The 24,876-nt window shown below is 36.4% G+C and overlaps 1 protein-coding gene and 1 long non-coding RNA gene across 3 annotated transcripts in view; one reads left to right on the plus strand and one right to left on the minus strand.

The window, feature by feature from the left end:
* Nucleotides 1-1,648: 1,648 nt before the first annotated feature.
* IGF1 (insulin like growth factor 1) overlaps nucleotides 1,649-24,876 on the minus strand; it is a 47,743-nt gene continuing 24,515 nt past the window's right edge. For both annotated transcript variants that reach the window (XM_066183927.1, XM_066183928.1), the window contains 2 exons: nucleotides 9,397-9,578; nucleotides 1,649-2,584 (listed from right to left, as the gene is read on the minus strand). In XM_066183927.1, coding sequence (XP_066040024.1) covers nucleotides 2,525-2,584; nucleotides 9,397-9,578 — 242 coding nt within the window. In that variant the 3' untranslated portion in view covers nucleotides 1,649-2,524. The remainder of the gene's footprint in view (nucleotides 2,585-9,396; nucleotides 9,579-24,876) is intronic.
* LOC136289791 (uncharacterized) lies at nucleotides 7,892-22,706 on the plus strand. Its single transcript, XR_010720874.1, has 3 exons — nucleotides 7,892-8,038; nucleotides 10,470-10,577; nucleotides 22,645-22,706. It is a non-coding gene; the product is annotated as an uncharacterized lncRNA (long non-coding RNA).

The raw sequence follows: 24,876 nt of genomic DNA on the forward strand, positions 1-24,876 counted from the left end.
TTTGCACTCACACCTTTCTTCCCTCTTCCCCTTAGAACTTCAGAAGAGACAGGAGACAGAAATGGTCATGGGGTATGAAATGGAAATATGTATTATGTCTGTGACATCAAAATAATGGCTTGTTCTTAGATTGCATTGCAGAATTCTTACAGCCAAAGTAAAAGTCCTTCTCTCTCCATCCCCCCTGCCAAAAAAAGGCCTGTAGGAGCTGTGACAGGTATCAGAATTGCTAACTCTGTTTATTAAAATTGGTGGTAAATAATTTAGTTTAGTTTCCACATCTGTTTCTCTTTACTTTCTTTGTTTTTCAACATAACTATCTCAGTCAGTGAGAGCTGTGACATATTCTTTTTATTCATTTACTGTTCTACTTTTACATTGCTATGGCAGCTTATTGTGCATATAGACATCCATCTCACAGAAAGCAGAGGATTTAAAGAGCTATATAGGAATACATTGCATTTGTTAAAAATACAAACCACAAATTTTCTATGGGAATAGAAAAGGAACTGCAATAATTTTTTAGACTTTTATGACCTTTCCTGCTTATTTCATAAGGGACTATTGAGGAGCTGTACATATGCAGTCTGGAGAGAACTTTCTCTTGTGTTTAAGTCAATAATTATCGACTCCCTCCGTTGCAGTAGAAAGTAAGGCAGATTTCAGCAGCCTTCAAAAGGAGATAGATAAAATCCTTTATAGCTACAGATATCCTTTATAGATATCCTTTATAGATATAATCTACCACCCCCTAACTGCTCCCTTCATACACTATTTTGCAGGCCCCCTTTGGAGCTGAGCAAGAGTTGCTTCATCCCTTGCCTGAGCCTACCACATGCAGCATGGTGAGGGGAAGAAGTTGAATGGGACCACATTGGAGTTCTTGGACAGGGTGGAACAGTGTGTTCTCCTCTGCCTTCTCTCACACACAAGTTTAATGCTCACTTTGGGACACTGTTGGCTGCTTATCCCCCTTCGCTGCTTGGCCAACCTACACTGGGCTGATTTACAAAAATGCAGCAGAGGACACTGCATTATTCAAGGTAGAACCACTGCAGGGCCTGTCAAAGTTACATGGCAGGGGTTGTCTGGGGATCTTTGTCTCCCACAGGAGCGCATGAATGGCTATTGTCATTAAGAGTGTAAGGGTGCTGTGGTTAATCGCTTCTCGAGGACTCATTCTACACTATTGGTGTAATTTGGTGATTAGATTAACTTTTCTGATTTACAGAGAAATGCAGCAGTCCAACTCACAGTTAGGTAAGCCACATCTGATTGTGGGAAGAATTAAAATGGAGGAGAACTTGAGTACCCCTTTATGACTGAAGAGAATGCTGATATTTCAGGAGCATTTAGGCCCTGGTGGACTACTCTTTGAAGTCACCTGAGGGTTGTTTTTCAAATTGTCTTCTCTGGGCCTAGACATCTATGAGTTTGTGTTCCACATAATCAGATGTCAAAACACCATCTTTCAAATATCTAAAAGTATCAGAATTTTCTTTTGAAGATGATAAAATTACGTTTATGTTGAAATCTGAAGTCATTTTAGTTGATTTCAGCTGAATATTTTTGAAAGTATTTTGTTATTTAATCTTTGGCTCGGTCTTTCCATATTTGCTTTTACCTATTACCGTTTTGGCCAGACCCTTTCATGTAACAAACTATAAAATAGCACCGTTGTACTATAAAACAGATTTTTTACATACTGTTTGATATATGTGTATTGTTGATATGCTAAATTTTACATACTGCATTATATGGAGGAAGAAAGAAGTTACCTATACTGTTGCAAAATAATTACCTGGAAGAATCATTACTGGATCGAGAGCCTATGTATGCTTTAATTGCTTTTAAAAATCTTTTGTCTCACAAATTGCAAAAAATTGCATGTTTGCAAGAGAAGGAAGAATAAAACTGTCTTAAAACAAATGCATCTATAACCCATATTTTGTCAAAATGCCACAGATGGAATTAATTGATGTTTAAAACTGTATATGTTACCTTACTGCTGCTGTTACTGGGAATGTCAAACTGTGCAAATATGAAGGGGTAGACAAACAATGTTTTCAGACACTGTAAAACAAACAGCCTGTTGCTTGTAAAGAAGTGCAAATAAAAAAACACCACTTAGACAAGGCTGATGAATGACTCCAGCAGCCAGTGTTCATAGGTTAATTTAGTGCAATTGGATCCATCAAAGGCCCATAAATTTGTAGGCTTTTGAGGGGCACAAGACTTTAAGAGTTTTCGTGCAGGACATTTAAAACAGGTTAACAAACAGCAATATATCAACCACAGAATTTTTTAGCTCTGGGCTGGTTAAAATGTTCTGTTCTCTAAAGACTTAATATTGGAATGTTTAGTTGCATTGTTCACTGAGAGAATGCCCATTGGTTGAAATTGCATCAAGCTTTTTAAAACAAAGGGTTTTTTTAAGTCTTCCAATGTTTAACAAATAATTTATTTACAGCAAAGTATCCTGCAGATGGCACATTCATTCTTCATTCTTGTGGATGGCATGTTCTTACATTCTGTAGTTTCTGTTTCCTGTGTTCCCTCTACTTGTGTTCTTCAAATGCAGTTCCTGAAAGTTTAGAAAGAAACATTTATTACAGGTAGGCTTAGATACATTTTATGATCACAAAACTTATAAGAGTGGGAAAACAGTTGTCCAGTTTTGTTTTAATCAATAATTCAGTTATCTATAGAGAACTTAACTATGCAGAACTTCTGTACTTGAAATTCCCTGTTCTCCTAGACATAAACACTTTGACTGCTGTCATTCTTGATCTTGGCAGAGATGTCTGCTTCTAAAACCTGGATGGGCTTAGGTACCACAGATTTCCTTTCTTTCCCGAAGACATTTGCAAAAGCAGGATGTATAGGGGCCAGGGAACTTTCAAGTTGTAACCGCAGGATTTATAGAATCTCTTGGGCTTTGATACCACGTATTTTCAAAATTGCTCTGCTAACTATGTATTGCATAGATGGCATATTAGATGTGTTGGATAAGGCCTTGAGGAGGAAAAAACCTGTGGGTTAGCTGTAGGAGCTGCAGCCATATGATTTGTATTTTCCAAACAGACAAGGTGATGTGCCAGGCAAATCAAGAGAGCTTTGGAATGAATAACGCCCTTAGTTCTCTGTCATCCCAGGCACAGGCCAGTCTTCTTCAGCAGCAGTGATGGGGGTGGTATATACATTTCAGTATGATTTCCTTGTTTGCCACTCTAGTAAATATTAGCCAGACCCAAGACTGCATATTCTCTCTCAGACTAAAGCCAGAATTTTTAAGTTGACTCTTTGTGTATATAATACTCATTAGAAGCCAAATTCATAGTAAAGTGAAATTATGGGTTTTTTTTCCAGGGGAAACAAGAAATAAAATTTAAAAAACCTCTGTAAAAGGTGAAGCATGTGTACAAAGCTCTACCACTGCATTAGCTGTTATTTCAGCCCTAAGAATAAGGAGCCTCTAAAATTTGAAAGGTATTAACATTTTCTTGCTTTTCTAATGGACAAAAATAAAATGGAAGCTAATTTGGTGCATTGGTTTTGTGGGGTTTTTTAGTGATTTCCCATAGAAAATACTATTTTACAGATAACCTTTCCATTTCCCTCCAGTATCCATTAAAAATAAAATCAGAAATTAAATTAAAAAGAAAAATCAGAAACTTTCAAATTATCACAAAACTTGAACTCATAGAGAGCTTATTAATTTTCCCTGGATTTTTATTGGCTTCTGATGGATATGAGAGGAATTATTATTTAACTATGTAAAATAAAAATTAGGCAGTAATTGCTAAATTAATTATACCACCTTCAAGTATAAAACATTAGGTCAGACTGGGATTTATCATCACTGACAAGCCAAAGTTGTTAACAGCAAAAAAGTCATAATGAAGAGATGTTTTTTGTTAGGAACATGCCATTATAGACTAGATTAATCATCTAGTCACTGTTCCTGTGAACAATTCAAAAGGATACTGGTTGTCCTAATCCAGTTTTGCTAATATTGCTGTAGAATAGCATCAGTCAAATATAGAATCAGAAATATAATCAGAATTCTGCTCATCCTTAAATTATAAAATATATTTTGCTTTTCATTGCCTGTTTCTCTTTTCCAAAGCTACCTTTGCTGTCTTTACTTTTTTCTAAGTTATACCCTAGTTTTCACCCTGAAGAGCTCATTCTGAGTGAGCACCTAAATTTTCACTGATTTTCATTAAAATCGTCATTGCAGCATTTCACAGGAGCCTGCCAACACTAAGGATCCTGCCTTAGTCTACAAGTGCTTATATTGGTTACAATGAGCTAAGAAAATAGGAATTTCTTTACTCATTTGCCCAGTTTTTTTCTTTCTACACAGCAACAAAACAAAATATTCTCCTCAGTGCTAACCCTAGGTGTTTCTCCTTGAAGCGAGTTTACCAGCATATAGCAAAAGCTATAGGCTACATTTTATTTGCCAAAAGTCCTATATTAAAGATTACAAACTCTTGATCTAAAAAATGGACAGTGAGAGCCTTTAAATGAAACAACAGCCATTTTTCGTTGCAGTGACTTTCAAAGTATATTTAGCTTGAAAATTAGCTGTATGTTTCCCAAATGACAATATAAATTTTGTCTGCTACTGTTGTTGTCTGACTTTAAAATGGCTTTATCATTCAACTAAAGCAGGTACCAAGATGCAGGAGTGTTTATCTTACAGATTCTAATACTGACATGTAGGTGGAAGAAGATTTGTCATGATATAGACTAGCTTTGAAATTGAAGGAAGATGGCAGGTTGCTTTTAGAACACTTCCTTCTCCAGAATCAGCATTTTGATAAATAACTACCAATAAGTCTACTGGTAGTAGCATGCATGCCAGAAAATGCTTTGACCCCCATAACACATTTTTTTTCAAGTATGAAATGCTGAGAGCACTGGGGGAAAAGCAACAGACCCCAAAACCACATGTGAATGCCTGGATTAGATTCTCAGACCTGCATTTGTACTGGTATAGAAAAGTTTGGTTTGTTTCTCAACTCACTGAGAAGAAGATAGTTAGAAATAAAACTGCTCTGAGGTGGTATTCAGACCCAGACAAAGACAATCATAATTTTTAGATTAGAGATGTGCAATGTACAAGTCAGCTAAAGAACAGCAAAACAGACTTCTAGCCCATCACCTTCAGCATGGATCTTTGGAGATAAGGCATCATTCCCAGTAGGTTAACAACTACCTTGGTGATGGTCATTTGACTGAGATGGAAGAGTATTGGGAAGCCCGCAGCAGGATTCTTATCCTGTTAGGGCAGACATTCAAACCTCATATTGGCATTGAAAGTTCTCTTGATCTACTGGTAATAAATGGAAATTCTAATGTTTGTAGTAACAGGCAGGATACCTTAGCTATGAATTCTCTGGGGTCTCTTTGAAATCTTTCTAGTTCTGTGGGCAGTGTGATCACTGACGTAAAAACAGGGCTTCAAAGTAAACAATGGGAGAAAATAATTCTCTGAAAAGGCCAAGTCTTTCTATCTGTTACACCTAAAAGTTCACTCATTGGCTTGGTAATGTGGCGTGGCTTCCATAGAAATTAGGATTGGTGCCATGGTGCATATTTTGGCCTATGAATGTATCTGAGTTGATAATAAGCCAATTGCAAAAGAATCTGCCAGTCTTAGAAAAATTAATGAGAAATAATGCAATACTTTTTCTGTTTTCTTAATGGCATTTTCTTAAACTAAAAATACTAATGTCTTTTCCCTTTCTCTTAGTCCCACTCAGCGTTTATTTAAATTTTGAAGATTAGATAAAACATGAACAGTATTTTTGAGAAAATCCACTTCCTATTCATACTTTGTTGGTGTATATATGTATGTGCATTTTTCACACATGAGGCCTAAAGAAGAAAAAGGACTCTAAATCTGAGGAAGAGAAAAATTTTATCTAGTTCTGCACCTCTCTTGCCCTTTTGCTCAGGTTGCAAGGACATGGCATGGCACTATGTCCATGGACATGTTCAAGTTGTGCCAAGGTTGGTGTAGCTTGGATGGCAGGAAAACATTTCACAGAAAACATTGTCAAGCACTGAAAAAGGCTTCCTAAGGAAGTTGTGGAGTCGTTATCCCTGGAGTTATTTAAAATATATGAAGATGTGGCACTTATGACAGGGTTTACTATTGGACTTGGCAGTGCTGAGTTAATGGCTGGACTCAATGTTCTTAGAGTTCTTTTCCAGCCTAACTGATTGTATGATTCTTTTTTACTGGATTTCAAAATCAGCCTTACCAGCCTTCACATTCAGTAGTAATTTTCAAGGTACCTTGTAATCTTGAACTTATAAGAACATTGTGACATTGTTTGTGATGCTTCTTCATTTGAAAAGGCCACAATCTTCCCTCATGTGTAGTTTTGGAAATTGCTTAGTTGTTTCCCCTGGTAAGGCAATTGTTTTTCAAAGAGATACTTAATAGTTTTCCAAATTGCTCTTAAAATTTAATTCACTGAAGGGTAATTGACTAAACTTTTAGCATTTTTCAGAAAAGAAAGAAACAAAAAGAAAAGCTAGATCATACCATGATGCCAAAGACAGGATTTAAACTCCCCTTCTTGCTCTTGTTTTGCACTTTAAAACTCTAAATATAGTGTAAAACTAGGAGAAACAATTACTTTGTTTTCCAGCAAAAAATACTGAAACTGTAAATAAGAGAAGATTCCTACTCCACTGAACTAAGATAATCTACCAAATTGTGCTTGGCAGGAACCATCTGCCCAAGGAACTGGGGAAATAGACCACTTACTTAAGCCCTAGAAACACTGAGACAGACCCCCAAATCCTGGATTTGTCATTTGAAAAGAGTATGAGGAGATGCTGAACGAAGACTATCAGATGTCTTAATGCATAAGAAACTGATTCTCTATGAAATCTGAGAGGAAGAGATCTGTACAACATCTTATATATTGCACCTAGATCTACCTTACACCTTGCATCTAAATATGAAAATGAAGAGATGGTATAAATATAACCATAGGTCTATATATTCACACCTTCTATGAATAGGATATAGATCTCATATATAACATACCATATTGAGAGAAACAAATTGTTTAACAAAAATAATTTAAGTGCATCTATTATTCTTTTTTAAATCAGTGACATATCAACACTATGAAGTATCTAGATACATTCATCTTAGGAGAGTTTGTCCAAAAAAAGTTTGAACATAGTTTTCTTTCTTAATGGTGGCATGTACAACAGACTGCAAAAAGAAAAGAGAAAAAAAATTAAATGAGAATATGGACCAGTTTTTCCTACTGAATTCCGCTTCTCTTCCCTCCAGTGTACTTTCCTTTTATCTGTCAAAAATCCGAATAATTGTTTCTCCTACACATTCTGTATTTTCATTTCCTCAATCTAATTTTCTCCATCCACAGATAAAAATGAATATTTGTTTGTATTTCCCATCAGATCTGTTATTTTCTTACCAAGTTCCTATTGAGAAGCATTTATTCTTCTATTCTGTTCAACATGCTCCTTTTCACATTTCTTTAAAGGTGTTTCTTTAATATTAGTTTGTCTCTAATTTAATTTTCTCTCCCATTTTCTAAAAATTCCATCATTTATTTGTGATGCATGTTGTTTCGTTCAGTTTTGCAATATTTTACATCTTCTTGACCTCTTTGATCTGATTGCCTCACCCCTTTTTTTTTCTTTTTCTTTTTTTCTTTTTTTTTTTTTTTTTGTGCTCCTCATTGTCCTTTTACTGTCCTTTTCACTTCTTGACTTTTTTCCCTTTTTAATTTCTGGGATGATTTTTTCAGCAGCTATGCTCTCTCAATTACTTCTTCTATTTTTTTTCCTTCTTCCAGCACCCCTCCTGAGTGCTACCTCCCCTGATGCTGCAGAAAGACACAAGGTCTTTCAGTCTGCAAAAAACAGTGCTCTCCTGCCTGTGTTTTGAACTGGGAAGAGGACAGCTGCCTAAAGATGACATCATTCCTTAGTCCTCCAAGGAAAGTGGTGTGGAGATCCATCAAAGAGCTGGCAGGTATCTTGTCTCCTTTACTCCAGTGTTTTATCCATTGCCTTAGCAACAAGCATGGGAAGGAGAGCACGAATTCCTGGCCAAGCCTGTTTTCTTCTTTTCCAGCAAGCCTTAAGTTTGTGTTCCCAGATAGGAAAGAACCCAAAGCAGGGGTTTCTTGTCTGCAGTTGAGCTCCACCTGAAGAAGTCTTCACTTGCTGCCCTGTGTGCCCTTTGAGGTCTCAAGGTGGTACTTCCCTGGAAGGATCATACAGACACTGATTTTTGGAAAACTCTTGAGGAAGAAGGGGGAAAGGATTCCATTCTATGGATTGACTTATGTAAAAGAATGGATGCTGGAATGATTACAATAGTTCTTTTCATAAAGTTGATATTAAGGAGTTTAATATACAGCACTGGTTTCCTGACTTCCTATGAAATCTTAGGTTCCAGGTCTTGTAAGCAAAAGTTTTCAGATAACTGCAGGAGTGGTGCCAACATGTGTGTAGGACAGACAGGGTCAACAGCAATAAAATAAATCACAAGAGACTTACAGCAGAAGACAGATAATATGTAAAACAGATGTCCAGACCTCAAATGGCAGAGACAGTTGAACATGAGATTAATTGTAGCCTAGTCTAAGACAGGTTTTCTGAACTATAGGCTCTGTTGATACATTTATGTACAGTATATCTGGTATAAGAGGAACAAAAATCTGGACACTCAGAACTCCGCAACTATATAAATATTATCAATCAGTATTGGAAGTGGCTTGGAGAAATAAATATTGAACTTTAAATAGTTAAAATGAAGTATGCAATGATTGCAGTAACTATCCATTTAATTTAGTTCTGACTAAAAAAGGGCAAAAAAATGAAGAAAAATAATTTGTTCATTTAAATATTAAAAGAATACCAGAATGTCTGATTTCCTTCTTAAGCACTCACTCTATCTCTGCCTTAAAGGGGAGGATGAGTAAAGGGATTCTGGATAGATGACTTGTTAAACATTCAGTGTTTAGTTTCTCTTTTGAAAGAAATCTTAGATGGTATTTATCATTGGATGATGTGGGTACTTATCACTTACTACCCTATGGCAGGACAAGACCTCACAACTACTAGTTAAGCAATTCCATATTTTATTCAGTGTTCTAAGAGAAGAGATGGAACACCCCACTTCCCACTTATTTCCTACCTTGGCAACTATTTTCCAAAGTTCCGCTAAATCTAATAGGCAGAACACATCAATTGTTTTCTGTGTTACCAGCCTTGATAGAATTTCCCTTCCCTAAAATATGTCAGGTTTGTTTGGTTGGTTCTTTTTTTGTTGATCTGGTTTGGTTGGTTTGTTGGTCGTCGTGAACTTTTCCCAGCCTGGCCTACCTTTTGTGCTTTTGGCATGTCAGTGTGGCGCTGGGCGCGTACGGACCGTGCGGATTTAGGCGGTTTTATTGGAGCACAATACATCTCCAGCCTCCTCAGGTCGCAACTCTGGAAGCAGCATTCATCCACTATTCCCTTGTGGTGTAAGCGTCTACTGCTGGATCCATACCCTGTGGGCTTACCTATTCAAAACACAAAGGGAAAGATTTTATGTTAGAAAGGAAATGCAAAGATCTCAGTAGCAGTCGTATTATTAAGACGTATTATGTTAACTGAATCACCAATGACCATTGAAGAGGCTGCCTGTGTGTATCTATTCTATGACCCTGTTCTCAGATATACCTTTGAATATTCCTTTCCAGATATTCCTGGAAATGGACAGCTTTGGTCTCTGTCTCTGTGTGGTTGCTATTTAAGCATTTGAACAAATTCATGACTTCTTAGAAAAGTATTATTAAAATATTTTCTTGAGCTGCATTAGCCTGAAAAATGGAGAATGAGGAAGCTGAAATCTGACATTTAGGCACCTTACAAAGGAAATTTGCCTTTTAGCTTTTGTACAAAAACTGATTGTTGATCCAACTGAGGTAGCTAGTGCATATAAACCATTGATCATGACTGTATTGTAGACAAATATTTCCTAATAAAAAAGGATACACAGAGGTACTGTGTGAAGTCAGAGTGTGTTCCAAAAGGGAAAATAGATACTGTGTACCACTGCACAGGCTGTAAGATCTGGAACCTCAAAAGTGGGAAACAGGAATCAAAGTAACAAAGCAACTGATGAAATAGGAAGGTAGAAGGAACAGATAAAAGTGGAAGATTTCTATATTCCATAGATCTGCACAAGATAAGAAATGGGACTGATATAGCATGGCTTTCCTGTGCTTTGCATTTGCACCAGGCATCTATGGAAAATACTCAATTGGCAAATATTTTGCAGTTTTCACTCAGCTCCAGTAAAGGCCAATATTTTCATTCACACAACTCTTACACACTTATATTTTTGTATTTTTCCCCCTGTAGTTTATGACTTCCTTAGTAACTGCTGAATTCTCTGCTGTCCTTCACAGAGATTAAAGGCCCATTATTTCCTGGGATTGTTTGTAGACAACTAAGTCAGATGTGCAGTTGCCCTGTTATGACTAACGAGAAATGACGGAACAATAAATTCACAAAAAGTAAGTAGTTGCTTACTTACTAAATCTATTTTAAAATTCTGGTAGAATTTTATTTTAGACAATAAAATTCTGAAAAGATTAAATGTTTTGTTTTGACATTTTCAGCATTAAATATTTCCATTTACAGAATGATCCACATTGGTTAAGAACTGAAAAATATGGAAAAAAAGACAAATATGCAAAGAGCCAAAAAGTGAAGTAACTCAATTCAGTCAGCTCTACCAATTTCTTTTCTTGCCTTTTTTTTTCTTTTTTCCTTCTCAGTTATATCACTGAAACAAAAAATCTGTTATTCATAGTTTGGCAGGAGTTTACATTTTAAGAATTAATCAAGTTAAATAAAGGTTAAGGATATCAAAAAAGATTAATATTCAATTTCTCTTTGAGAAATTATTGCCCCAATGCTTTTACATCAAGTGTAGGTTGATATCCATGTGTTTGTCCTGCAGTTGTCAACTTGAAAAGACAGCACTATGTTTTACCGTTCCCTGTGATTAAAACATGTATCCACCGATGAAGAACCCTTGAGGGCTTAGAACATCAGTAAATGAAAAGACCCCTAGTGGTACAGTATTTAGCAAGCAATTCAGCCAGTTAAGAACTAACTATCCCTATGAGGTTTGTAACTCAGAAAACAGGTTTTTTAATAACCCTCCCTCCCCCCCTCCCCCGGGACTATAAATTAAACAAAAAGAAAAAATGCTTACTTAGGATATTGCAATCCACTTGGGGTCTCTATATTGCCTGGTAAATTATTTGTTTCATAAGACTAAGCAGTACAGCAAGCCAGCAGTAGATTACAGTAATATTTTGGTTTGTCTGTTTGTATGTGTGTGTGGGTTTTTTTATGTGTATCACTGAAAAGTATTACAAATACTAAGATGTGGAGTTTGGTTTGGTTTTTTTCCCCAGACTATTTTCCCTCATTGAGTTGCATGAAATGCAAGCTTTTCTTTGGAGATTTTTCCTGAAATATGTTAATCTGGTTGTTTTAGCCTAATACTTTTAAAATTTAGCACTCCTGATAAAGTGTGGAGTGTCATTACTTTGCAGTATACCCATGCCTGTGCCACATTTTGTCTTGCTCCTGTTTAAAGCATGGAAGGGCAAATTCTGTTCCTGGATATGCAGGTGTGACTCTTCATAAAAGATCCAGCTGAACTGTAGGTACAAGAACTGATTAGTTAACCTTCATTTTCTTTTATCAGTCTGTCAATTTTTCGTAAGCAAGTATACTTTAAAAGCTTCTGCTTATTTTATGCTTCAGCATCCGAATTTAATCATTTATAAAGTTGATAAAATACCTTTACTAACCTATGTCTGCTGTCTGTTTTACTTAGTATTCAGAAGCAGCATTTTTCCACACTGTCATAAATATGCATAAATAATTAATACAAATCCTGAGTCCTAGAATCTTTCTGGTGAAAATCTCAGAGTACTTCAAAATCATATTTAGTGTAGCCAAACCAAAGATATCTATGTGTTATTTTTCTTTCTTAGAGAATAATAGTTTTATGAAGGAATATATAATGCCTAATAACTCTTTAAAAAGCCTTCATGGTACATGTAACAAGATGGGAATGGAATCTATCATATCAGTGATGGTGTCAGCTATGAAACATGACATTAACTTATTTGTAGGCTTAAATATTTGTGCATTATATATCACATGGCATAATAAATGCTCATCCTTTATATAAAGATAACATTAGTATTGACAAGTCAGAATTTTTTCTTTCAAGAAATGTTTTCCCAAGGCTTTCAAAAAGACCTAAGCAATCAAGTATACTTAAAATTTGTGTGATGTAGAAAGTAATATTGCCTAAAGTGCTGTACAACAGAGAGAGCAAATTAACAGAAAAAAATATTTCTTTTCAGTAATCATGATCCACAGTCACAATTGAGAAGTATCTGATGACTGAAGTAATTTTAAAGCAATAGATTTTAAATTGCTGCTGACCTCTTAAGTGCTGCAGTATACAAAAATGCTATCACAGAGAAGATGAGATAAAGAATTACAAGGGGATATCACCACTTCTACAGATGTTATCACTGTTTGGCCCATCTGTTCTGGCAGGACTGCAGGATCAGATGGTCCCAGTTCATCAAGTTACCAAAGTATGCACTTAGATCTAGGCAAATGTTCAAGCTCCTATGTGGTGTGTTGGATTAAATCACACATTAAACAGTGAGCGCATGCCTGAGTGCTCTCCTACGTAGGGACTGATGTAATTAAGCACTTCAGTTACTTTCTAGACAAAAATCCATATTGGCAAATTAATGGCTGGTAGTTCTGCATTTTTAATATAATTTCTCCTTCTTCTTCTTCTTTTTTTTTAATACTGTTGCCTTCAGTGTGGACTGCACCTTCTGTGTCCCTGTACTGGAAACCCATAAAGTTCTTTCTCATCTTTCTGACATAATTTGAGTGCTGCCTTCCAGCTGTTATCAAAAGTTTCTCATATTTACTCAACCTTCAAAGTGCTGCCTGTGGACATACAACAGTCAAGGAATTCCTTTTTGGTGATGTACACTGAATTCCTTGGAGGTTTCTTTCCTTTTTTGTCAGTTGCTAGCTCAACAGAATTTCATATCATGTAGGTCAGAGTTTACTTAATAGAATATTTGGCACTTAATTAATCTATCAAATCTGCGGATGTTTCTTTCAGTGTGCGACAAGCAGGTATAAAGTCTAGTCACAGTGATGTCCCCTGGAAGCAGGCCAATGTATAGGATTTCAGGAGTTAAACAGATGGCTTCTGCACTAACAGCTCTTCCCCTTAAATGATGCAAAGTCAGTGGAGTAATTCAGCAGGACTTGTTTATACTTGGTTTCTTTCTGTTCTTCCTCATGCCTCCAAAATATCCCACTGTTACTGCCGCTGGTTCTGCTCTACCAGTGGTTTCAGTGTGAGAAGAACTGGTGTAGGTGGATTGCAGGAGTTGCAGCTGTCAAGTTATCTAGGCATTCTGTGTAGAATCATAACCTACTGTAGTAGTATTAAAATTAGAAATTACATGAGAAATAGCCCAGGATAAATGCAAAGCTCATCTGCTCTAGGACTCTAGGAAAGAACTGGGGTTATGTGTCCTGGGACCTTAATGTGACTTTTTGTATTTGCTGTTGTGTCTTTTTTAGCCAAGAAGTAGAACTCAATAGTGTCCTGTAGACTCTAATTTAGAAATATATCATAAATCTGAAAAACAGTGGACTTCATCCTAATCTAGTATTAGAGTCAAATTTTCAGCTACAACTGCAACTTTTAAAGTATGGTGAAAGGCCATTGACCTATTAGAGTGCTGTCGTCTTGTAGCGAGAAACTCAAAATGTTTCCATCAAAACATCGGGGTAAGGTACAGTTTGGAAGCATTGACAACAGCTCGCAGTATCAGGATGTATGGGAACATCCTGTAAAGCAGCAGGTCAGTCAGACAGGATTTTCCTGTAGCCTGCACAACAGGCTGAGAGTTTGTGGTGCTATATTTCAGGACAGTAATTGAACAAGCACATCCTGTGTGCTAAATCCAGGCTGGGAGTTAGTGGTTGGAGAGGTTTTGAGTTGCATGTCCTGTGTGCCTTATGGTGGCACAGAAGGCTAGGGATGCTGAGTTTGAGATTCATCTTGGTCTCTGAAAATTAGGGATCTAGTTTAAGACAGTGAAGTCAACAGACAGGTGTATATGGAGGGTGAATTATTCCTGGTTGAATGCTTTGCTTAAATTTATTCTTGCCCTCTGAAGGAAACCGTGTTCTTTCATCAAGTACAGATAAAACTAGTTGATCTAGTCTTAGCATATAAGCACAGCTGCTCCTAGGAAACTGAACTCAAGGAAAATGAATTAAATTAAAAACTATTTGTCCTAGATTACAGAATATATGTCTCTGGTGGAGTACAAAGCTGTTCCCTTTCATTTCCAGTTTAACAATTAAATATAATGACAAATTGTTCTAAAGGACATGCCAGACAGTGTGCTGTTTAATTATGTACCTCAACTACATTCTGTATGTTACTCTAGTGCTGTCTGTTTTTGCATTATAAATGTCTGCATATGCAAAATAAAAGACTGTTGATATCACTTTTCATCTCCTTGTAATCAAAGAAATGGATTAGTGTTATATTGATAATACTTTGTGAGGGTGCTCTGGAATTTCTCATCTGTATTTGAAAAATTATGAGTCAATGTTCCATCAGCAGGAAATGCCTGGGTTTTGATACTCCTATGAAGTGTTAAACAAGCAAGCAAATAAACAAACAAGCAAATAACAAGTCTAGGAGATTGTTGTTAAGTTCCTTACCAGAAATACCTCAAGGTTTAAATGTGCAAAGTAGGCAATTTGATTTTCATGTAAATAAGTTGCATGCATTTTGAAGTGACAATATTTAATATTTAGTTTCCATTTTCCTTCAATGTTTTGTCAATGCAAAAAAATTATTATGCTTAGACTGATTTTTGTTTGTATTCATCAAATGAGCATATATTAGCATTTATAAATGCTCAATGAATGGATGCCCTAGCTCTGAAATCTAATTTAATATGCATGAGAATGAAGGATAAGCTTTATCAGTATGCACAAGTAAAATCTTTCTGAAGGCATCTGCATTTGTTAATATTGAGATACTGCACTACAGTTACTGCTTTGTGGAATACTAGATTGTATTAACTACTGAGTCCAAAGCAAGAGGATGTTTGCCCTTGGCTCTGAAATCCTGAGCAAGTAAGACTGTGAAAACATGGACACACTGTTAGTATTGATCTATAAGAGAAATCTCTCAAGACTTCACATAGTGTCTTGCCTGAATAAGTGAGATTTATAAACTTCATCTTTTGAAAAGAAGATAGCTCTTTGATATTTCAAATGTAGAGTAAAATAACTATTTCACTTCTTTAAGATCAGTGAGATAAGTGTAGCTTTATTCCAGATGATCTTGATTTGTAATTTGTATGACTGTTCATTTAGTCTGTCACATAGTTGAATTTTTTTTTTTCTTCGAGAAATATCCTTTCAGAAACATTTTTTTCCTTCATCGTAGAATTGGGAAGGAATTCTTCTCTTCCCATAAACTTGTTTCCAAAGTACAGCACTTGTAACATTTTCCTCTCACATACAGGACTGCAGTACTCTGCCCTTGCTATGGAATAACTGTTTTGGAGGCCACCAAGTATATTAAGCATGTGATAGAGCCATTATGCTTCACACAGTAATTCCCAAGCTATTTGCAATGTGTGAAGAGAAAGCGCTATAGTTTTGAGTGTTGTGCTGGGATATGAAGCGAGAATTTCAGTGTTTAGATATTTTTGAGGAAAAAAAAATGGAAAAAGAATGGGAAACAATTTTCTTATTTTCACACCAGTTCAGTGCTCTGGAGGGTGAAAACCTTGCCGACCTAGCACAATTTGCAAGCCTACATCAGATTCCAGGTCTGGAAAGTGCCAGATGCTGCCAAAAAATATATACTTTGGCAAGGGAAATGCTTTGCTGAAGAGAAATTCACTCTTGTAAGAATAGCCAGGTTGATCAGGGTTTAGGACAAGATAATTAGAAGCCAGTAGGTCATTGTTACATCTGAATATTGCCCCTTAAAGCCCATTGAGTAGGGCAATGATAATACAGATATCCATCCTTAATGAAAATATATCCTCTCCCCTTCTTATACATGCTCTCACAGGAAATAATTGCTGCTTACCCTTGTGTGTGATGGAGGTAGGCACAGTCATGATAGAACTTTTCATTTCCTTCTTATCTCAAGCCAAAGTAAAACTGCATTTTATTTCGATTACCAAACTAATAACAATGAAATCCTGTAACTGGGTGAAATTGTAGCATTGCTGAAGTCACTGGTAAATATTTTAGTGCAGCCAGGATTATGTCTTGATGAATCAGATTCCAGAAGTTACTTATATATAACCTGATCCAAGGTCTACTAAAATCAATGAAAAATTATCTGTTGTCCTTAGTAGGCTTTTCAACATGCTGGTGTTGAACACTTGCTTTTTCTTCCAACCTTACAGTTCAATAAATAAATATTGTCTTAGAGACATCTAAAGAGATTGCAAGGAATGGACGTGATGAGATTCCTTGAAGGACGTAAGAAGAAGAGGATACTGATGGATAGTGTGAAGCAGAATGACAGATATGTGGTTAATGCCACTGACCACATAACAAGCAGTACATTGCTTTGTACTTTGTAATCAGAAATTTCAGCTGTATGCTGAGAAATGAAAGCTAATAGCAAATGACAAACATGGCACTCTTGCTCTTGCATTTTGGTATCATCATCTGATTAGAGGTAGATGGTGGGAATGGCTGTTCCAAGTCCCATCTAATACATTTGCCATTCTCCAGGAGTGCATGTATTGACACACATTACAATTTTTATTTTTACGGAATAGTTGTTATAGGAGGATAAGTAGGTGAGCGCAGGCCAATGTCACATACCAGAGAGGTAGACAATTTTCATTCCCTTATTAGAAACAAGTACTGGTTGACAGCAGCTGAACATGAGCCAGCAGTGGGCCCAGGTGGCCAAGAGGGCCAATGGCATCCTGGCTTGTATCAGCAGCAGTGTGGCCAGCAGGACCAGGGCAGTGATGGTCCCTCTGTTCTTGGTTCTGGTGAGGTCACACTTTGAGTGCTGTGTTCAGTTTGGGGCCCCTCACAACAAGGAAGACATTGAGGTGGTGTCCAGAGAAGGAGTTGGTGAAGGGTCTGGAGCACAAGTCTGATGAGGAGTAGCTGAGGGAGCTGGGAATGTTTAGCCTGGAGAAAACGAGGCTCAGGGGAGACCTTATGACTCTCTACAACCACCTGAAATGAGGCTGTTTTGAGATGAGGGTTGGTTGATTTTTACTTCTTCCAAGTAAAAAGTGATAGGAAAAGGGGAAATGGTCTCAAGTAGTGCCAAGGGAGGTTCAGGTGGGATATCAGGAAAAATTTCTTCGCTAAAAGGGTGGTCAAGTGTTGTAACAGGCTGATCAGGGGAGTGGTTGAGTCACCACCCCTGGAAGTGCTCAAAAAAACCTGTCAGCACTTTGTGATATGGTTTAGTGGGCAAGGTGGTGTTCAATCAAACGCTGGACTCAATGGTCTTGTGTCGCCCTGATTTTTCAGCCTTCTGATGTTTTTACATTTCTACACTGGAGTTCTCACGCTTGTAACATAAACAAAGACTGATGTTTAGTAAATAATACATTCATTTCCAAGGAAGAAAACAAATTAATAAACTTCTAATTTGACCAGTGGGGTCACAAAAGTGTCAACCTCATCTCCCAGTCGCTAGTCAAAGTCCAAATCCTATTTAAACCCCAAACAAAAATAAACAACCTTCTTTTCTCGTCTCACAACCTTAACTGTAAGTGTAATCTTTTCATATCCATCTAGTAACAATCTTGTAGTTCTTTTCCTACCTTGATGGTTCTGTAGGTGTGGCAATAGAAGAGAAAGTAGGAGGGGGAAAGAAGGTAAGGCCGGTAAGGGTCTGACTCACTCCTCATTGACACCATTAACTTTAGTGGGTTTGCTCTAAACTCTGTCTAGTAAGATCTCATATCATTGCCAAGGGCTTTGCCAGTGAAAAGCATCCAGCCTTGTACAATGATGCAGAAGCAGAGCCTAAAGAATAAACAAGATTCAGTTTTGTACCTATGAAGTGCTGAATCTTCTTTAGACTTTCAGTTATTGAACCTTTCTGTACAATGACATTAGTCCAAAAGTTACTTTAAGCACGGTCAGATGACTTTATGCTTTTGGTGAAAGTCCAGCATGTAGCTTTCCTTACAGCCAACACTTTAGATGTGAATCATTTCCCAGAAAAATTATTTTTTGTTGTCTGCTACTTTTGCCATATTGGGATGCTTTTACTTGTGAAGATTGACCTGCAAGGTTCCTGATTAGAAAGTACAAATTAACCACTACATTCAGAAGGGAAATTAAGACAGAAAGATTAGGAGACAGACTCTTTTATCTTTTCTGATGCGAAACAGTACTGTATCCTAAATTACAAGAGCTCTTTGCAGAGAAAGATAAGAACTTAGTTTGAGTAATATTTATGGATTCTAACTATCAATTATTAGCACAGGAGAAGGGATCTGTGTTAGTGTTGGGATCTGAACCTACATGAACAGAAGCACCAGGCTTTAGCTATATACCTGTCTTTTTTTAACTGTATTTTTGAGTCAGTAGGACATGTAAAAATATAATCTTGAAATGAAACATTCATTTGAGGTCATGATGCTCTTGTTAAATTTGTCAAAGGAGATAAAAGAAAAGTGAAACTTTCCAGAGGAGTACAAAGTCATTAGGGAGTGAGGATGAGATCACTGGGATGAGAAAGGGACAGTGCGTTGTGGCTGGAAACAAAACCAGAACTAAAACTAGCTAAAATATTGTTACTTTTGATTCACCTTTCACTCACACTGGTTTTCTACCAGTTGTAGCTCCATCCTTTAGTGATTCAGTTTTGCAAGTAGGAGCTAGGAGAATCAATTCTAGTTAAAGGAACATAAAGAAAAAGAAGTCAGTGATGAATAACAGATGAAACTATGGTTGCTCTCCTTGTCCTTCCAGCTCACCTTATTATTGGTGAAGACATTCAGGGAGATTATAAGGGAACACTGGTATTGTGCAGGGAGAAATTAGTTCCAATATAACACCTTAAATACCAAACTACAGTTTCTGTAGAATCCTTGAAAATGGAAGTGCTTGTAAGCAGTGAAGCTGTTTTATGAAACAAAGAGGATGCAATCCTTCTTTTATGGGGCTGACAATGCCCTCTGCGGTCACGGTTTTTGAAACAGAATGTAATTTGAGTAAATTTTTTTTTAAGTTCTCACTTGCTAAATTTCAGTGGCCTTTTCAGGGAAGTTCAAAGGTTTTAAAGGTTAATTTCCATTAAAGGAGAAGTTTTTCTAAGTAACCAGAATTATTCCTTTCTTTTATTATTTCCTTTTCAACTTGTTTAAGTTTGATTAATGATTGAAACTTTTGCATCACTTAAAGATGTTTTTGAATGGCTTCTCTTATTTTTCAATCCTGCTGTCCTTTTGCTTCATTAGGCTTCTCTGGGTCATGTGGGAATACTATAAACTTTGAAAGGGCTGTGGCAATGTTGATCTGGCCTTCAAATTTTAGGTACTCACTGACTTTTTTTGAGCCACAGCATCCACAATTATTCAAGCAAGTGAATCCAATTCAGCAGAAAAACAGAAGGATGAATAAATATTCTTAAAATTCTGTAGAGTTTTAATTTTTTTCCATGGGTGCAAGCTTAATTGTGACTCTAAAAATCCTGTTAGATGCACTTTGCAAAATCATTCTTCCCTGTGCTGGGTGAATGTTTTTCACATCCTGTCATCCATTTCATCAGTTTGAGCCTTGCCCTGCTCAGGATCTATGGTGATTATTTTAAAAAAAAAAAAAAATTGTGGAAAAAATACTTGTCTTAGGCATCATTAGCCAGTGGAGGGCTTACATGGTATCAGACCAAATGAGAAAGTAGTACCAAGTCGTTCCAATAAAATGCGTTTCTAAAGGATCTCTTTTTATTGCCATGTTGGTTATTAAAAATCACAGCCCTTTTTAATTCTCAGATCTTTAACACCTATCACTCACTTTTTATTCCTTTACACGCTAATAAATCTCAGAACTTGGAGGACTTTGAAGAAATCTTTTGATCATCTGAAAGCAGAGATTCTTGGTTTTGTCTTGGACATAGGCATCGGTATGAATATCTTCGGTGTGAGTCTTTAGATATTTAGTTCTGTGGTTACAAGTTACTTAGCTGTATTTCAGATTAAGAACCTAGTATTCCAATTAAAAGTTAAGATGCAGAAAGGAAAATTATGTTCAGGCATATCCTGTTGGAACCCAGAATTTGACTTAATAAGATCATAAATATTTTCAAATAACTAGCCTTAAGTAGTTAATTGTAGTTAATCCTACAGTTATATCTAGTACTATTTGATTCAGTACATAAACTAAATCAAATAGCATAGAAAACAAAGTTTCCACACAAGAAAGTCGCCTAAACACCAAAATCCTTGTAATTTTTCATCTTTGCTTCTTCTATCTGATTTAGTACGACTAAAGGAGTTGGAGAATGTCCAGGTGAGGTTAAATAATTTTTCAGATATTTTAGATATGTAGTTGAAGAGATTTTCATTTAATAATATATCCAAATCAGCTTTTTCATTATCCATTCAAATGTCATTGAAAAAATGAAAAAAAAAAATACTTGCAACCTCCTGCACTATTAGTATTTATACAGTTTTAGTGAGGCTATAGATGCCAGCAGTTCAATGTTTCTTTCTTTTAGGTCTTCTGTAGCAAAACCTTTTAGAGTTCTTTCCATCAAGAGTGATTTTTTGGATAAAATATGACCAATGCTCTCACTGAAACTTTGGGCAAAATGTATCCCTAATTAAATTGAATTTTTTGTGGTTTGGGAAAGTTGGATTAATTTTTTCCCTTGTTTTTTTTTCTTTTAAATTCCTCTTAACTCCTCATTGCTTGCCAGAAAAGGAGGTGCAAAAATAACCCAAGAAGGCTGTGCAGCCTCTCCAGAAGTGAGAAGTACAGCAAGTTTAGTGAGAGTGCCTGTCCACTTTTTTTTCCCATTTGTGAAATTTAGAAAAGTTTCATGTCTGCATCCAGGATAAAATCCTAAATGGAAGTACAATGAAGTCACTTTCACAATTCTTCTTGTCTAAAATGGGTCTGAGTTTTCCCTTCTTTTTTTCTAAATGATTACCTAAACTGAATCTCTTGTGATTTGGCTTAATTGTTTGCAATTTCTCATCATCTGTTAGTTGCTTATGTCTCTCGTATGTTCCTTCTTGACTTTTTCTGATACCACTTCATAACTTTTCTAGTGAATTTCCTAAACTCATTCCAGCATTCTAGGTGTTCTTTGTTTATCCCTCTAGCAGTTAGACAGCAGGGCATTAAATACATTGCTATCAATTTAAACTTCATAGTTGTTTTGACTTTCCATTCAGCATCATAAAACTATGCAATGATTGCTATGCAATCAACTGTGATCACTCTAAAGTCAAAACCCACAAAAAATAAATTATTACATATGGTTTTCTCTATGCAACTTCAGAACAGTGTTGCTTTAAACCAGATATATTTAATGTACGTCTCATTTAGAATTGGTGACAATAAAATAAACAACGTCCTTGATGGTTTTCTTTTTTCTAACCTTAGTGATACAAAGCATAAACCAAAAGGTTTTTATGCAGAAATAGCTGCATATTATGGACCTGTGTGGGACTGAATATCTTTCTCTCTTTGTGTCTTTCTCTCTCTACTTGCATGGCTGTGATCTTTTGCCATACTACCACTTGCAAATAGATCTGACCGCTGGAATCTCCTGGATATGGTTCTATTATAGTGCAAACTGGCTATGTCTCTGGAAGATCTGAATGATTCTGTGATAACTGATAAATTTTATCCTAGTACATAAGGTTTAAGAAAAGGCTTTCTGTCCTTTAAATGGCTCATATCAACTGTTCTTAAAGTCACGGTCTATTGAAATATTTAAACAAAATATTTATCTGACAAGGGTCAAAGTTTATTTCTACATTACTCTCAAGTTTTTGAGATTTTTTTTTCAATTAAGATGGTCTTTATGGTCAGTCATACATTAGCCCTGAAATTGCAATATGACACGTATGTTTGTTTGTTTGACTTCAGTGTTGAGATCCAGGAGGCTTTGTAATTGTTGAATCTCCTGGGCAGTGTGTGTGCTGTTGAAGTGCCTGAAGACTGGCAGTGACATTGTTTGTAGTCATTATTCTCCTGTGTCATTTGCGTGCAAGTTATGGTCTGTAGGTCCATTTCTTATTCACACTAGAGGGCTCCTTCACACTTGCTTAGCAGTGTGGAAGCAGCTACAAGTCAGAGCATGGGAAACACACTGCAGTGCAAAGGTTTGCCTGCATTTCAGGACATAACAGGCTCCTGTGTCTTTCTCACAGAAATTGCTTCTGCATATTGTAACACTGTCACCTCATAAGTGGTGTCAGAATGGCCTGTGATAATTTTCTCTCCTTCTTACCACATAAGGTGGGAAGAACAGAAATACTACAGAACTATTTCTGAATGAAGAGAAGTTGAGATTTTCTCCCCGTTGAGCCTAAAGGTACTCATGAGAGTAATAAATGTCACAATCAAGCCAGCTGATAAACGGGAAATTTTACCTTGAATGTTTCCTAAAACTGGGTAAGATTGTTGGAGACTATTGAAAATCATGTGGCCTTGTCCTTCTGCCTTTGGAGTGGAGGAGTTGATTTAATTTCAGTACTGGGGACCAGTGTTTTTACAGGTCGGGGAAAATGCTTGTGCTAACTCTGCATGTAGCAGTACTCTTTACTGTCAGTATTTGTATCTTGGACTACAGTAGGTCAGATAACAGAAAAAAGTAGAAAATTAGAAGAAAGCTTAACTGTTGGAAGAAGGCACCCCCATGTGATAGCTACTCTTGACCTTTTTTTAGACTAGAATTTCAGATCATTTTGGCCTATAAATACAGTTCTAAAATTTGAAAACTAACTTGGTAGAGAAGATGTGTAAATCAGGAAGCAAATAACTTCTCAAATAGCTGTCCTGTTTTCTGTTATCTGTCCTCTTTTTCACAATAGTAATAGTTTTCTTAATTTTCTGAACAGAAATTTCTTAGTATTAATCAGATTGGGCTTTCTTAATGTCTTATTAAATGGAGTATTATGGCAGAAAAACCTGAAATTTACTGACAAAATAGTTGTGTGCTATAGTCCAGTAACCTTTTAATTTTCTAAAATAACTGAATTCTCTCCAGTGTGAGAGGCTATGTAGTAAACAGTGTCTATTCAAGTAACAATATTGGAAATTGTTCCCAAAACACTGAGTTGTATGGTATTTTAAAACATTGCTACTGTTTTCCACAGCTTCGGCACTTAAGCTCTGCCCTGCTCTTTGTCAGCATCATGCTTGGGAAATGTCACTGGAGTGACAGCTGGTGAGTGAAGGCAAAGAGCGGAGAAGAAGCACAGAAAAAGGCAAAGAGCGAAGAAGAAGCACAGTAAAAGGCAAAGAGCAGAGACAAAGCACTGAAAAAACGCTTGGAACGTGTTCCTGTGTTGTAGGTAGAAAGGATGCCAGAAATAAAGAAAGCAGCACATGGGTTTTAATATGCACAACATGTTCCATGCTATGTAAAAGACTGTTCAGTGATGGTTGCATTTAAACATCCATGCAGCACGTTTGTCAGGACTCCTTGCTGTTCTTCAATAATGCAGCAACTAGGAAGATTATCTTTCTCCTACTCCAGGATGACGTCACTGCACCGCTAAGTAGGACTTAGAAAAGGTTTATGTTCTTAGCACTAGATTTAAAGAATATAATGCTCCTTTTAATATAGTAATTTCTAGCTCTACTAATTTTCAATGTTTATCTTGCAAGATCATTAGGAAATTCAGAAATCATTTCTCTGGTTGGAAAGGAAAAGAGTGGGGTGATCTAAGGATAAATAACCTCTCTGCTGTAGAGTTCCTTTACCACTGTATCACATCTGGCAAGTATCCACAAGGTCTTTCAAAGTGATATGCTGTAGAATTGCTAAAAATGAAGTCTTTAAAATCTCAAAATATTGTTAATTTTTTTTGTTGAAGTTGGAAGTAGTTATTGAGTACTTGTTTCCTAATAGAACAGACATTTTAATTTATTTTTTCACATTTAAAACTTTCACATGAGACACCATACTGTATCAAGAGAAAGTATCAGTGACAAAACACTTGTTCTTTCCTTTTAATCAAAAGAAAATAGATATTATTTGACTATATCATGCATCATGCTCAGGTTCATTTTGACTCATTTCCTTACAGAAATTGCTGAAAACTCTCCAGAGTTCTTCATGGACAATTCATTCATTATTGTCTCATTGTTCTGGCACAATTACATTAAGTTGTATTTAGTGGACGAATAAAAAGAAAGATGAAGAGTTAGCTCTTCTGGATGGGCTATATGGCGTCTGCTATAGCTCAAACTAGAGTCAGTGGGGGGCAGCCCAGTCCCTAAAGAACAATTCATCCTGAGTTATTGCACAAAGTGCATATAAGTGTTTGAGAATGAAATACTTCTGCAAAAGCAAACTAAATATCCATTATCATCAACTGAGCAACAGAACACAAAGTTTGGTAATCATACACATAAATTCTGATTGTTTGGCATGGTGATGTTGCCACTAATTGTTGAAGCAGGTAATGACACATAATCTTCAGATTGTCTGACATTTTCTAATTTTAATCTCTGCCTTAATGT

The sequence above is a fragment of the Chamaea fasciata genome, unplaced genomic scaffold (genome assembly GCF_029207755.1).
Source record: "Chamaea fasciata isolate MVZ Bird 193981 ecotype frontalis unplaced genomic scaffold, bChaFas1.0.hap1 SCAF_5, whole genome shotgun sequence".
In the NCBI taxonomy this organism is placed as follows: Eukaryota; Metazoa; Chordata; class Aves; order Passeriformes; family Sylviidae; genus Chamaea; species Chamaea fasciata.